This window comes from Palaemon carinicauda, chromosome 7, assembly GCF_036898095.1.
Source record: "Palaemon carinicauda isolate YSFRI2023 chromosome 7, ASM3689809v2, whole genome shotgun sequence".
Classification (NCBI taxonomy): domain Eukaryota; kingdom Metazoa; phylum Arthropoda; class Malacostraca; order Decapoda; family Palaemonidae; genus Palaemon; species Palaemon carinicauda.
This window is the reverse complement of record NC_090731.1, coordinates 13,968,498-13,984,708: the sequence shown is the minus strand read 5'-3', so window position 1 is coordinate 13,984,708 and position 16,211 is coordinate 13,968,498. Positions and strand designations below refer to the sequence as shown.

General features: G+C 38.8%; 1 protein-coding gene across 1 annotated transcript in view; it reads right to left on the bottom strand.

The window, feature by feature from the left end:
• Window positions 1-16,211, bottom strand: part of dup (double parked) — a 58,572-nt gene that overhangs the window by 29,039 nt on the left and 13,322 nt on the right. Inside the window, 8 exon segments of the mRNA XM_068376587.1 lie at window positions 2,987-3,038; window positions 3,040-3,135; window positions 3,663-3,883; window positions 4,143-4,237; window positions 4,739-4,972; window positions 6,551-6,777; window positions 8,535-8,582; window positions 10,549-10,809. Coding sequence (XP_068232688.1) covers window positions 2,987-3,038; window positions 3,040-3,135; window positions 3,663-3,883; window positions 4,143-4,237; window positions 4,739-4,972; window positions 6,551-6,777; window positions 8,535-8,582; window positions 10,549-10,809 — 1,234 coding nt within the window.

Genomic DNA, 16,211 nt, shown 5'->3' with positions numbered 1-16,211 from the left:
GTATGTTGATTTTGTTATTACCAATGTTTTACTTAATTTTTCTTAGGACTTCCAAATGAAATGTTTTTCTTTATGACGCCCCCTGAAACGACGGCGTCATAAAGTACGCTCAGTAAACAAACGAAGGCATTTAATGCGCATGATGAAAGTGATAAATAATGATATTACAGTAAAAGCTTTTAGAAAATGTTATTACAAATATTATTTACCGTATCTATATAAAATCATACATACGTAGCAAAGCAGGAAAACAATTTATGAGAGAGAGAGAGAGATGAGAGAGAGAGAGAGAGAGAGAGAGTTGTTTTACATACGTAAATGTAAATTTTAAACAAAAAAAATAGCCCCATTTCATATAAAATAGGTTATTACAAATATTTTACTTTATCATATACAGTAGTCTGTATAATACTGCAAAGTTCATTACAGTAGGTTGTTGTTATAGTCGTGGCGATGAAATTCTCACGAAACAAAAACACGGCATTCGATTACAACAGCTGATTCATTCTCTCTCTCTCTCTCTCTCTCTCTCTCTCTCTCTCTTTGTGTTATACAATACTTACATATAGATGAAGAAACTAAAATTAGTTTTCTTGGTGTCAATTAAATACAAAACGAAAATATTATGCCGAGTTTACATGCATTTCAATCGTTGCTAAAAATACGGCATCAGATTTCATCAGCAAACCACTATTTTTTGGGAAACATCATTTTATTCTAGAAAATTGCTACTCTTTAAATAGTTAATTGCACATTAAGAAAGCGTGTACTTTTGTTTTTAAATTTCGGGTGTGTTTTAAAAATCGAGTATTGTTGACTTCTTTTTGTTTTTACTTTTGGCTGCCGCTCTTGAGTGTACAAATACACTAACAAAGTATCGTTTATACCATTTCTTAACTTATTCAAACCGTCTACAGTATACAGTTGATATTACATAAGCACCAATGTGTTATAACCTATCAATTTTTTTTGTTTATTACATTTAAAACAACACTCTCTCTCTCTCTCTCTCTCTCTCTCTCTCTCTCTCTCTCTTCGTGTTATACAATACTTACATATAGATGAAGAAACTAAAATTAGTTTTCTTGGTGTCAATTAAATACAAAACGAAAATATTATGCCGAGTTTACATGCATTTCAATCGTTGCTAAAAATACGGCATCAGATTTCATCAGCAAACCACTATTTTTTGGGAAACATCATTTTATTCTAGAAAATTGCTACTCTTTAAATAGTTAATTGCACATTAAGAAAGCGTGTACTTTTGTTTTTAAATTTCGGGTGTGTTTTAAAAATCGAGTATTGTTGACTTCTTTTTGTTTTACTTTTGGCTGCCCGCTCTTGAGTGTACAAATACACTAACAAAGTATCGTTTATACCATTTCTTAACTTATTCAAAACCGTCTACAGTATACAGTTGATATTACATAAGCACCAATGTGTTATAACCTATCAATTTTTTTTGTTTATTACATTTAAAACAACTCTCTCTCTCTCTCTCTCTCTCTCTCTCTCTCTCTCTCTCCTCTCTCTCTCTCTCTCTCTCTCTCTCTCTAACAAATGATATCTTTGTTGCTCCTCAAAGTTTCATTTATATTGAAAATCAATCATGATTTAATTTTCCTTACTTTCTCCAATCTCGCACCATCGGTCACATCGCGGTATTTTCAAAATTTCCGGAAAATCCGCGATATATGTATAGACGTGCGTTATGAAAAAAATCCGCAAAGTGGTGAATCCGCGATGGTCGAACCGCAAAGTAGCGAGGGATCACCGTAACTATTTTTAAATATGGTAATAAAATATCAAAATATCTATAAAAGTAAATTGACTTTTATTCTGCTCTACAATAATTAAACAAAAAAAGGGATTTTGACGAAGGAAAAATCTATTTCTGGGCGAGGAACCTGTGTCGCCCAGTGAAATGCTCCTTAAAGCACCATTTCAAAGGTATAAATACTGCTAAATATACCAGAGAAAAAAAATTGCATAGAATGCTAGGAATATATCCAGCTCGCTCACCCCTAAAAGGATGTCGGTATTAAAACTGGGGCGAGTGATACCACTACCAAAGATCCCTCTCCAATTAGACTTCTCCCTCCTCAAAATACCCCGTTACTACGAGGTGTCGTTCACTACAGCTACTGCCCCCCCCCCACCCCCCCCCACCACCACCACCTATCCTTCTCCCATCATTCCTTGTTAGCACCTGTGAACATTCGGACGTGTTTTTCGAAGCTCTGTGTTATTTTGTTTGTGAAGATGTCAGGCGTTTTGGAGATCCATGCTTCCAAATTGAGTATTATATTGCACAAATAGGTTCTTATCTGTGAAAATGTTTAAGTTGTAAGTTCTAATCAAGGGCACTTTAATATCACTAACAATATATTAAAAAGTAAAAAAAAAAAAAAAAACCTACAATATCACATTATTTTTCTTTGGAAAGCAAATATCTAAATTTGCTAATTGCATAATCACAGATTGATTAGTTTTTGTCAGTACTGTAGCAAATCTAAAAAAAATTGGTACTTTCCATTTTGAAGAGACAACCTAACCAAATAACCATAGCCATATGAATTCTTCATTTAAGCTGGTCCCAAACCTCCAACTCATTACCGAAATCTAAACATTACTGAACTAGAGGGGCACTCAGTAGAGCACAGACCTAAGTCATGGCAGCTTATTCTCGACCTTCACCTTTGACCTTATCATGTATTAATCGGTGTGGATTTTTTATACACTCAAATAAGAACCAAGTTTGAAGTCTCTATGACAATGACTTCCAAACTTATGGTTGATTACGTGAATTGGACAATTTGCTTTACCGTGACCTTGGACCCTGACCTTCCAATATTCAATAATTTCCAGCTTTTTGCCAGGAAGCTGTTCACAAATAAACACACACACACACACCCAAACCCACAAACAGGGGCAAAAACGTAACCTCAATCCAACTTCCTTGGCGGAGGTAATTATTTATACTCACTAAGTAAATCTTGAGCTGTATCAATTGTCTCAGTTACCGGTGGCTGAGGCAAAAGGTGAAGGTTCAATGTCCGGAATGTCTTCAAGTGGGAAAGCAGGATGCCATCGCTTGATACTTGCATCGCAGTTAATAATTGGAGGATCCAAAGACTGTAACCACAAAGTTTGAAATATAGAACCTAAATGATCTTCTGTATTATTCAACATTATTTCAATGCATGAGAGGTTTATTCAAAACGAATAACTATAACCAAGGTGGGAGTTATACAAACGATGTTTTATATCTATACAGGATTTCATGATTATTAACTGTCATTAACCCTTTTACCCCCACAGGACATACTGGTACGTTTCACAAAACCCATCCCTTTACCCCCATGGACGTACCGGTATGTCCTTGCAAAAAAATGCTATAAAAAATTTTTTTTTTCATATTTTTGATAATTTTTTGAGAAAATTCAGGCATTTTCCAAGAGAATGAGACCAACCTGACCTCTCTATGACAAAAATTAAGGCTGTTAGAGCAATTTAGAAAAAAAAATACTGCTGTGCTGGGAAAAAAAATAACCCCATGGGGGTTAAGGGTTGGAAATTTCCAAAGAGCCTGGGGGTAAAAGGGGTAACAATTGATATAACAAGCTATACAAATATCATAACAATCAAAATAAGAGAAATACCTTTAAGAATTCAGCATGATGCTCTCTCACAATATTGATTAAGGAATTATGGAAAATATTCCTTCTTTCTACCATGACAACAGAGTCCATCTTCCGGTACTTATTAGTACGAGGTTCGGATTCTTGATCAAATCTGCTCAGCAGATTCTGCGCAGCAGATTTATAATCCATGTTGGCATTAATTGTTAACTGATACGCTGAATTACACCCATTTGTCCTCACTGTAATAAAATTATATATAAATGCTAACACAAAACAAAACTCTCTTCAGTAGTGAAATTAACTTGAGATTCTGAAAGAAAGATGAGAGCTATAAACCATATAAAAAATATTTTAAACCATGAATATAGATGCCAAAATAACCATATACTGTACATACCATCATTCATTTTATCAAAATTTTCTAGAAAAGAAAATTATGATTCTAGGTGTGATGCTTTTCATAATAAATGCCAAAATTTAAGAAAAGGAGATATTTACCTGATTTCCCAATATTCTTAGTAGACTCCTGTTTAAAGAGGTAAGCAAGCGGGAACACAGTCTTAATCTCTCCTAAGTGATGCTCAGAAAAAGCCCTGTTGAATTAAGGGGATTAAATACATTAGCTGTTGGATGATGATAAAAGCTTGTTTGATTTTCATGAATAGTAATTACACTTTGAATTACCAATACAACCAGGACTTCAAAGTTTACCCAAGTTGACAAAATGTGGAAATCAACTGAAAAAGGAAGGACGTAAAATCCACCGACGACTCATTTTTATAGCAATTAGCATTACAAAGTGCTATCTATGAATCACACATAGGGCTTCATGTCAACATGTGCAGATGTTAAAGATTGCCAATGTTACAAGTGAGATTTAAAGGCTCCACAAACTAGTGCAAAATACTGTACCTGCATCAAGTGCAAAGTCTACTAAATTAATTTAGAGCCTAATTCTATAGTTAACAACAACTAATATCAAATTAAATAATGGTATGAAACGTAAAACTGCAAAATATATCTAACCTAACGGTATTACTTAATTAAAAATTTTAAAGTTACTTCTTAATTTCCTTAAGGTATTCACTACTTACTTTCTAAGCATTTCCTGCACTGCTGATTTAAGTTTGCTGAAAGTGATGACCTCTTGTCTATTATGCAGGAGGGACACAACTGTATCAACAGCACGAAATACCTCCTTCACAAACCGATACTTGAAGGGCAACACAAGCTCCTCAGAAGGCTTTTCAACAAGGTAACGGAAGCGCTCGTGGGCAGGTGCTTTCACTGGTGTCTTTATTGGAGTTTTTATTGGTGTCTTTCTTGGGCTGGAAAGAAGAAAAATTATTCCTTCCAAACCTATGCTAACTATTACTTATAGAATATTATTTGTGCCACATAAAACTGGAATATTGTCTATGAAATAACTGTAACTTGAAAGAAAATAATCCAACAATGGATACCCAAAACACAGAATTCTTGTAAATACACATTCAAAAGGGTCTCTCAGAATTTTTCATCATTATCGATGAAATATCCACTATCCCACAGTTACTGTTTTAAAGTAAAACATTAGAGCCATTAACTTACCATAAAGAAAATAAATCCTTCTCATGTTGTAAACATTTTAATTACTGCACATTTCCAGAGCACAATATAATTGAAGCTAAATAAATGAAATGGTGTGGGATTTCATCTAAGTGGTAATACACAAGGAAATAATTAGATAAAGGTAAACAGGTGAGCTTAGAAAATCATGGAAACAGGGCCTACCCATTTATGACAATTCAAACCAGCCAGGAATTTACGCTGAAACGACACAAGAAGGAAAAGCGAGGAGAGAACTGATTTCATGTTTCACTATATGAAGGGAAAATCTGATGGTCAGTAAAATCTCTCGGCTAAAAGAAAGTAAAACTAACGGAAATAACACGCTTTAAAAATTAAATTCGGAACTGAATATACAGAAGGTCCCAAACTTACAAACATTCGACTCACAATCACAAATCCAACTGAAATAACAGATAAGAAAGAAATCCTGTAACAAAACAATATCATATAATTTTTTGGGCTCAGGCCATGTCATCCTGATGAAACCTTCCATCAGGACGACATGGCTCCATCAGGACGACGTGGCTATCTAACCCAAAAAAGGGATTTTGACGAAGGAAAAATCTATTTCTGGGCGAGGAACCTGTGTCGCCCAGTGAAATGCTCCTTAAAGCACCATTTCAAAGGTATAAATACTGCTAAATATACCAGATAAAAAAGTTGCATGGAATGCCAGGAATATATCCAGCTCGCTCACCCCTAAAGGGTGTCGGTATTAAAACTGGGGCGAGTGTTACCACTACCAGAGGTCCCTTTCCAATTAGACTTCTCCCTCCTCAAAATCCCCCGTTAGTACGAGGTGTCGTTCACGACAGCTATTTTTTTGCTTCGCTCAAAATCCGTTTAATACAGTAAGCAAAACGACATTTGTAATAAACCGATATCAATTTATTATGAATCCAGACTGTTTATTGATTTTTGTAGCTGGAAATCATAGGCTTGGCATTCAGGTTAGGCCTACCCTAGGCCAAAATTTAATAGAATTTGACTTACAAATAGCTTCCTGGAACCTATCAAGTTTGTATACCATTTATTATATCTTAAAAAAAAAAAAAAAAAAAAAAAAATGCTACACAGATGAAATCCTTCAGCTGGTAGTATGGCTGAAATACAAGGGGAAAGCTTCCCACTTTTAACACTTGTTATATACATGTAACATTTTCTGTCCTTTTATAAACAACTCACACTGACACTAACCAGTTCTATTAAAATAAGAAAAAGAAAAACTAAAATATGATATATGTATATACAACACAATGGAATAAAAAAGGAAAACTATAAAACACATTACATACCTTATAGGCACTTCAACCTCCAGAGCTGAAAATTTTTCTAACTGGGGATGAGGTGCTTTACTCGGGGACGGCACTCCACCCGACCGAAGCTGGTCTGTTAAATTATTCTCCCTGAACTGTTTCAGCTTCTCTCCACACTGATTAACTTTCAACAACTTTGCCCGGAGCTGATCAAGCCTGCCACATTTTCCAAGATGATTCTTAATTTCCAGTGGTGTTAGTTTTCTCTGAAGGAGTAAAATAACAGGTTATAAAATAAATTTTCAAGAGATTTTGATTAAATTTAGAGCTTTATTCACCACAGAAAATGTATCAACGACTATTTCAATTATTCATAAGAAGGGTCTAAACCACACAATTTATCATTAAACTGTAAGATCAGAAAAGCTCAAAGAGAAATCGAATTTCAACAATACAACCAAGTGATTCCATAAGAAGGAAATATTCATCCTCCCTTAAAAACTAAGTCTAAGTAAAAAGTAATAATACGATACAAAACTCGGCATTATTTTGGTTAGCCTATACAACATACGTATGCTACATGCATTATTACTATTGTAATCATTACAAACCAATATAAAGCGCTACTTGAAAAACAAATACTGTACTGCACTACAAACCCACGGGCCACCATAAGGCAAAAAATAAATATAACTATGGAAACCAATAAGGAAAATAATTAAGTACAATAAAAAAATAATTAAGTTAGGAACATAAACTATGAACACCACTGTCAAGAAATAAATAACTTTAAGACTTGGTTAATTTTGTCTTGCTACAATTTCTGCCTCTTAAAAACAAACCCTTCTAGCCAAGCCTACAGTTTACATAATTAGCCTTGTTTTGGTTATGATGGTCTATAAAATAATGAAAATACCTGAGAAAACTTGCACACTACTTTAAAAGAGCATTTTCACTCAAAAGTATACAAGTAGCATCATTACAGTTCTTCCAAAGGCAGATGACTACTGTACTCCACAATGTCTGATCAGACTAAAAACAAGTAAAGTGCTCGTCTACCAACTTCTTGCTGAGAATTCCAGTTGACAAAATATTTAAGGATACTATTAAGGTCCTTAAGTCGTAATGTTTTTTTCACGACTCAGTTTCATCCTGAACCCTGTCTGATCAGGATAAAATAGAAAAGAAAGTGCACACTGATGGACAAACATAAAGCTCCCTTTGCGCACATTATGCCAGACGGCCTTCTTTAGTACCTACTATACTGTAGTACCACGGTTTACGAGTAACTTTGAACATTAGAAAATTGAGATACGAGTGTACAAATTTGAATTGCATTATGAGTTTTGCATGAGACTGAGTAAAAATTTGCACCATATAGGCATTTTTTGTGGACAAGTACTAACAAAACTAGCAAAAAATCAGTCAGCGCCAACACATTACCCACACAATGGTCATGTGATTTTCATGACATTTTAAATAAAAGGCAAAAGCTGTGGTCTCGATTCAAGTGTTAGTGATAGTGAACGTCACTCAAGAGAGAAAACTCACGATATTTTGCAAGAACTCTATTTCATCTCCACCTTCTCTAGAGTAATTCAGAGTTAATTTGTTAACTAGTTTCCATTTTTCATAATGAATGAATAATTCTTAATCTTTTTTCATGTTAGGAGTTAGAAATTAATAAAAAAAAATACTATTACAAATCCTATAAAAATTAGTAGTATATTCATGCATTTAGGAACTTATGGAGACCATCTTAAATACAATTAGAGTATTTTAAGTTGCGACCTAGATTTCGGAACGAATTAAACTGGTGTTAGTTGGCAACTCAAATCAGAAATCCCTCACCTACACAAATGTAACCTGTCTACTTTACTTTAATGTTTACAAGAAGTTAATATTCAAGATGAATGGTACAGATTGTAATTAATGAGGTATTATGGTAGGTTTATCAAATTTTACCATTTAAATTTCATTATAATTACCATAAATATTAAGAATTACTCCAGACTATACTTACGGGTGAAAGCATTTTACGAGGAGAATTCTGAGGGCTGTTTCCTTGTATCTGCAAAAGAGTGGAAAAATTAAAAAATGAAGAACAAAAACTCAACAAAAATAATTAGCAAAACATAATGCAAAAAATATGACAAATTTATAAGCAATTTGTATTTTTCCTAATAATATAAAACCTAAATTTTTTACACATGAATATGATAATAACAGTGAAGCTGGAATTCAGCTATAAACTTTTTGACGAGGTGTCAACATCCAAGGCTGAAATAAATGTGGTTTGTCAGTGAACAACTTGGGGAGCAGTGCTTCCCAGCAGGAGCGCGCTCTGTTGTTGAAGAGAGTTCTAGGGTAAGTACGAACACGTGAGGGATAGCTCATGTAAGAGCCTGCGCTGAAACAGATTGTTTCCTATCCTTCTTTCTGTAGGAGCACACAACCACAAGGATAGAACTTGTGGTCACTTGCACAAGCAAATGAGGCTGCGCAAACCCAAGTAAGGGCACGCTTAGTAGCCCACTAATTATTGCCGGCGAAAAGGCAAGTGCACTGGTGTAGGAGTGCATGTGTGCATATGAGCGCACACACACAAGTAACACTGTTCTCTCCTATGGGAAGAAAAACAGGAGTCACACAAATTCCCCTCACATTCTTTTGGACTTATTCCATTAAGAGTCATCACAACCGCCAATGTGTGATGAGACGAAGGAGCACTCATGTATCATATGTGGAATCGTCATCTACCCGGTCTCCTACAGGAGAGCACTCTAGGATGGGCATGACCATGTGAGGGCTAGCTCTGTAAGAGATTGAATTAAAGGAGACTGTCTTCTTTCCTTCCTCCTGTAGGAGCAAAAGAGTGCATGAATAGAACTCATGGGCATATGCACGACCAAATGAGGCCACACTTCTGTAGATGTGTGCGCAAACACACTTAGTAGCACGTAAACAGGTAAGTGCACTCCCATGCGAGTGTGAGCGCACATAGGAGAGCACACTGTCTCTACCATAGGGAGAGAAACGGCAGGAGCCACGTGAACACCACTCCTATCAATCAGTCTTTAGGACTTAGTCCATATAGGAGAGGTCCATCCTGACCGACAGCGAGAGATGAGATGAAGATGAGCACTCTGTGCCATTTGCGGTCTCATCATCTCTTTGGGGGTCATCTTATCTTCATCTTAGGTGAAGGTAGTCATGAAGACTCCTTAGGCAGCCGTCTCCCACGGGGAGAGAAACGGCAGGAGTGTCATATACGCAACACTCATAGATCGATCTTCTAATACCTTGTCCATAAAGGAGAAAATGCGGAGCCCTTCCATCCTGACAAGCAGCGTAGAGACGAAGTTATGTGGCAGCAACTCCGCGGAAAAAGATCCTATGAACTATGTTAAAACAAAGCAGCGCCTGGTGACACATCTCTAACCTCTAGCGTCTTCTGAACACAGAAAGGCACTGATGATAAGAAGGCTAGCACCCATCTCCAACTCAGTGGCATCAGACACTTCTTTCCACTCGCAAGGTATCAACACCAATGGGAATGATGTCATTAAGGGTGCGCTGGAGACTTACAGTACTCCTAAATACACTTATACAATTTATAAACTACAATAAGAGAGTGGGTAGTGCGTTAAAGCTAATTGTACGACAAAATTTCTGTTATCTGAAATGCGTTGTTTGTTGTTTTTCAGGGAAATTCTTTCTCCATTTACCTCTCAGGACACAGCAGTTTAGTGATGGTATAACAGTCCCACAGATTGAGGTAAATGATATTGAAAGAAAAAGGTCTTAATTTTTATTCTTTAAATTCCTGAAGTCAACACTTTGGAATAATAGCATATTACTATACCAATCAAAGGTAAGATTCTTGAAAACTTTATTAAATCCCATGAATAACAAAGATTTTTAGTCACCAGCATCCAGTTAGTATAAAACAACATCTGTAAAAATAATATTTTTGTTTTAAGATATGGATAATTCTTCATGCACAATACAACGGCACCATTTCTAGTTTAACTCACCCTTTCATTACTATTTTCCTTGAGGTTTGATAAAACTTCAGAACCCATCAACAGTTTCTTTTTTGCTGACTTCGCTGGATCGTGCGGGGGGACGCCATCCCCACCACTTGGAGTACGCTCTAGGTTTTCCTCGTTGACCTGCTTTCTGCGTTTCTTTTTCTCTTCTTCTTCATGTTCCTTTTTCCGTTTTGGGGTAACAGGTAGAGTAACATCCGTACCCTCTCCCCCAGAAGAGGAGCAGCTTTCTTTGATTCCTTCACTCTGCAAAAAAGTTCCTTACACTATAGAAAATACTAAACACCTAACATAATTCTAAATAATGAATTTTCTGCACATAACTGTATTACAAGCAACAAACAAAAGTGATTACAAGAGCATAAAATTTAATATGGTTGCTATGAAAACATTTTGAAATAAATCATGATACTGCAAGTTTTTGAGAGGGTACTAGATGAGAGATTGAAAGAGAATGTAATGACTGGGAAACGGCAGATTGGATTCATGAGAGGGAGATGGAATGTGGCAGCTACACAAAAAGAGACTAGAGGAAAACCAACTGCTCATCTATGTTTTTGTAGATCGATAGAAGGCTTATGATATAATACCAAAAAAAAATTGTTTTGGTGCTTGGGGAAGAGGAAAGTCCCGGAGAAGTTGGTTAAAATGTTATTTTCATTAGTAAAATAAATTTTTGAATATACTTACCCGATGATCATGTAGCTGTCAACTCTGTTGCCCGACAGAAATCTACGGTCGGGATACGCCAGCGATCGCTATACAGGTGGGGGTGTACACAACAGCGCCATCTGTGAGTAGGTACTCAAGTACTTCTTGTCAACAAGAACTCAATTTTCTCCTCGGTCCACTGGTTCTCTATGGGGAGGAAGGGCGGGTCCTTAAATTCATGATCATCGGGTAAGTATATTCAAAAATTTATTTTACTAATGAAAATAACATTTTTCAATATTAATCTTACCCGATGATCATGTAGCTGATTCACACCCAGGGTGGTGGGTGGAGACCAGCATACATGTTAACAAAGAAGCTAAGTATCCCGTATCTTATTTTAGCCGTTATTCAAAATAACAAACATAAAATAAATAAGTACCTGGTAAGGAAGTCGACTTGAACCATTACTCTGCCTTTTTAAGTACGTCTTCCTTACTGAGCCTAGCGATCCTCTTAGGATGCTGAGCGACTCCTAGGTGCTGAAGTATTAAGGGCTGCAACCCATACTAAAGGACCTCATCACAACCTCTAATCTAGGCGCTTCTCAAGAAAGAATTTGACCACCCGCCAAATCAACCAGGATGCGGAAGGCTTCTTAGCCTTCCGGACAACCCAGAAATATTTCAAGAGAAAGATTAAAAAGGTTCTGGAATTAGGGAATTGTAGTGGTGGAGCCCCCACCACTACTGCACTCGTTGCTACAAATGGTCCCAGAGTGTAGCAGTTCTCGTAAAGAGACTGGACATTCTTAAGATAAAAGACGCGAACACTGATTAGCTTTTCCAAAAGGTTGCGTCGAAAATATTTTGCAGAGATCTATTTTATTAAAAGGTCACGGAAGTTGTGATAGCTCTAACTTCGTGTGTCCTTACCTTCAGCCAAGCTTGGTCTTCCTCATTCAGAAGGGAATGAGCTTCTCGTATTAACAGTCTGAAAATAATAGGATAAAGAATTCTCTGACATAGGCAAAGATGAATTCTTAACTGAACACCATAAAGCTTCAGACGGGCCTCATAAAGGTTTTTAAAATAGAACTTAAGAGCTCTACAGGACATAATACTCTTTCTAGTTCATTTCCAACCATATCGATAAGTTTGGAATAACGAACGATATTGGTCAAGGCCGAGAAGGCAGCTCGTGTTTGGCTAGAAAACCAAGATGTAGAACATGTAGCCGTTTCGGATGAAAATCCGATGTTCTTGCTGAAGGCATGAATCTCACTGACTCTTTTAGCTGGTAAAGCATATCAGGAAAAGAGTCTTAAAGGTGAGATCTTTCAGGGAGGCTGATTGAAGTGGTTCGAACCTGTCTAACATAAGGAATCTTAGAACCACGTCTAAATTCCAACCAGGTGTAACCAAACGACGCTCCTTCGTGGTCTCAAAAGACTTAAGGAGGTCCTGTAGATCTTTATTGTTAAAAAGATCTAAGCCTCTGTGACGGAAGACTGATGCCAACATGCTTCTGTAACCCTTGAAAGTGGGAGCTGAAAGAGATCGCTCTTTTCTCAGATATACAGTGAACCCTCGCTACTTCGCGGTTCGACCATCGCGGATTCACCACTTCGCGGATTTTTTCCATAACCCATATATATACAGTAATATATATATATATATGTATGCATGTATTTATGTATATATGTAGGTATGTATATGTGTATACATATAAATATATATATATATATATACACACACACACACACACACACACACATATATATATATATATATATATATATATATATATATATATATATATATATATATATCTAAAGTAGGAAGATGTGATGTAGTTCTAAGGGAAAAGTATGGGAAATATGTCTGGGTAATAAGCAAAGCTCTACCTCCAGTTTGTTTCTACATTATGATCAGAGATAAATGTAAACAAAACATTGGTTGCCATTTTTTATCGTGCTTTTTAGCATGTTTAGGAAATGCATGATATAAAATTACCTTTAATATTTGTGCCTGTTTTAGTTTAGGGTACTGTAGTACATGCATTAAGTGTTCTGTACATTAAAGGGTAGTTTGTTAACAGTACTACGTACAAGGGAAGGTTTTAAAAGTCTGAATATACATGTTGAATAAATAGGTAAATATGGTGTCACTACTTCGCGGATTTTCACCTATCGCGGCCGCGACTGGAACCTATCTACCGCGATAAACGAGGGTTCACTGTAAGAGGAAGTCAGCTATTTGAGTTACAGAGGTACTGGTCGAGGATACGGATACTGACTTGCACCAGTTTAGGAAGATTCCCCACTTCGATTGGTAGACTCTAAGGGTGGATGTTCTCCTTGCTCTAACAATCGCTCTGGTTGCCTCCTTCGAAAAACCTCTAGTTCTCGAGAGTCTTTCGATACTCTGAAGGCAGTGAGACGAAGAGCGTGGAGGCCTTGGAGTACCTTCTTACGCGTGGCAGACGTAGCAGGTCCACCCTTAGGGGAAGAGTTCTGGGAACGTCTACTAGCCATCGAAGTACCTCGGTAAGTTATTCTCTCGCGGGCCAGAGGGACGCAACTAGTGTCAACTTTGTCCCAACGTGAGAGGCGAACTTCTGCAGTACCTTGTTGACAAACTAGAACGGAGGGAATGCATATAGATCTAGATGAGACTAATCTAGTAGAAAGGCATCTAAAAGAACCACTGCTGGGTCTGTTGAGAGCCTCTTGGACATCGAGGTTGCGAAGAGATCTATGGTTGGATGGCCCCAGGTGACCCAAAGTCTCTTGCATACATCTCTGTGGAGGGTCCAATATGTTGGAATTATTGTCCCTTCCTACTGAGACAAACTGCTAAGACATTCAAGTTGCCTTGGAAGAAATTTGTTACTAGTGAAAAGTCTAGACCTGTTGAACAGGAGAGGAGGTCACTAGCGAACTCGCACCATGTCAGAGAGTAGGTCCCTCCTTGCTAGGAGATGAACATCAAAGCAGGGAGTTGTCCGTGTTGACCTCCATTACCTTGTCTTGAAGGAGAGACCTGAAGCTTTTCCAGGTCAGACTTAACTTGCAGTTAAAATGCATTGTCCTTTGACGCGAGTACCATAATCCCGAGCATTCCCTACCGCCTAAGGTCGCACCCCAGCCTACGTCCGATGCGTCTGAGAAGAGAACGTGGTTGGGAGTCTGAACAGTCAGGGGAAGACCCTATAAAAGGTTGATAAAGTCCTTTCCTCAGGTTAGACCAGACTTATCTTCCGGAAACCGGGATCGAGACCGCTTCTAGCGTCTTGTCCTTTTCCAGTGAAGAGCTAGATGAAACCGAAGAGGACGGAGGTGTAGTCTTCCAAGTGACACCAAATGCACCACGGATGACAGTGTCCTAACCAGACTCATCCACAGCCTGACAGGGCCGTATTCCTTCTTCAGCATCTTCTGGATGGATAGCAGGGCTGGGGATTGATCTTCTTGTTCAGCCATGTCCTCATCAGAGGGTTCCTCATCCGAAACTGATGAGGAAACGGCAACGGAGTGGGCAACGTCTGACTCGCTGAATCCGGTCGCACTGGTGGATGCGTGACGGAGCCGGACACAAGATCATGGTACTGCTGCACAGTCTGTGAACTGTCAACCATGGGGAAGCGAGGAAGTACAGCGACAACCCGAAACTGTCTAGACTGTCTGGGTAGTACAGACAACCCCTTATCGGGTTGCTGAGGTTGCCGCACTGCGTCACAACAAGTCACCTCTGCTGGTTGTTGAACGTCTTCCCAGTGACACACTGAACGTCCACAACCACCTCCGAGAGTAGCATAACATCAACGTGCGACTGGCAACCCACACTGGGTCGCACCGGTGGAGGAACCATCTCAACTGGCGGACGTGAGTAGGATACCTCAGCGTCAACAGGGCGTACAACCAACTGGTAGGAAGGTCGTTGGCAAGAAGGGTCTTCTCCGTAAAAAATCCTCTATCAAGGACTAAGCTTGGACTGCATGTCTTGCAACAAAGCCCAAGGTCTATGGGAGCAGGTGTGGCAACAGACGGGGTTAGCGACTGAAGCGGAACCATTTACCCTCCCTGGAAGCATGTTATGCTTAAATAAAAGTCCATAGGAGGCTAAGCAGCTTAAGGCTCCTCTCCAAATGACAGAGTCCTCAAGGGAATATCAGGAGGGAGAACAGCACTTTCTCATCTACAGGAACCATATCCGAGAAAAGCTAGGTTCTCTCAGTGAGGGTTTCACTGGTGCAAAAGCAGCAGACCAGAAGGCAACGTTATGAAACTGCTTGACAGTCTGTGAACTGTCAAAAACTGAACTGTCAACCACAACAGGAGCGTGAGGACATACAGCACTGGTGTATAAGTAGCAGACCAGAAGGCAACGTCATGTAACTGTATGACAGTCTGTGAGTTGGCAACAACCAAAGTTGTGTGGGGAAGCCTCAACTCCTGACTGACTAGTTTGCTGCTGGCGAGTGGCGGTAACCACAGTGTGTTGCGGAGGCTGACACACCGTGTCAAAACACGGCAGCTTGTGGTAGCTCACGCACGGCAACGGAGTGCTCTGTGTGTGGGAGTCATCATACATCTGGCAGGGTTGACTGTGCATGGGTGGAGGAGCTCTCACAACAAGAGTGTGAGAGCAGGAAGCCATGCCGGGCGCACAACCGTGGGAGGTGTAGGCCCACGGGTGCATCGTCAACCTTCTCCGCAGTCGGAGTGTGGGAGCTGGCAACAACAAAAGCAGAGTGCTGGTGCGTGGGAGGGGCTGCGGTGGGTTGAGGAGCATGCGGTATGGTATGCGGAGCATGCTGTAAGGTATGCGGCTCATGCTGCATGGTATGCGGAGCATGCTGTAAGGTATGCAGAGCATGCTGCATGGGCTGCGGAGAATGCCGCATAGTGCTGGAACCCGGCAGCTCTACAGAACCTTCCCACTGCTGATGCGGTAGCTCACGCATGTTAGCAGATGGTGCAGCAAGAACATGCG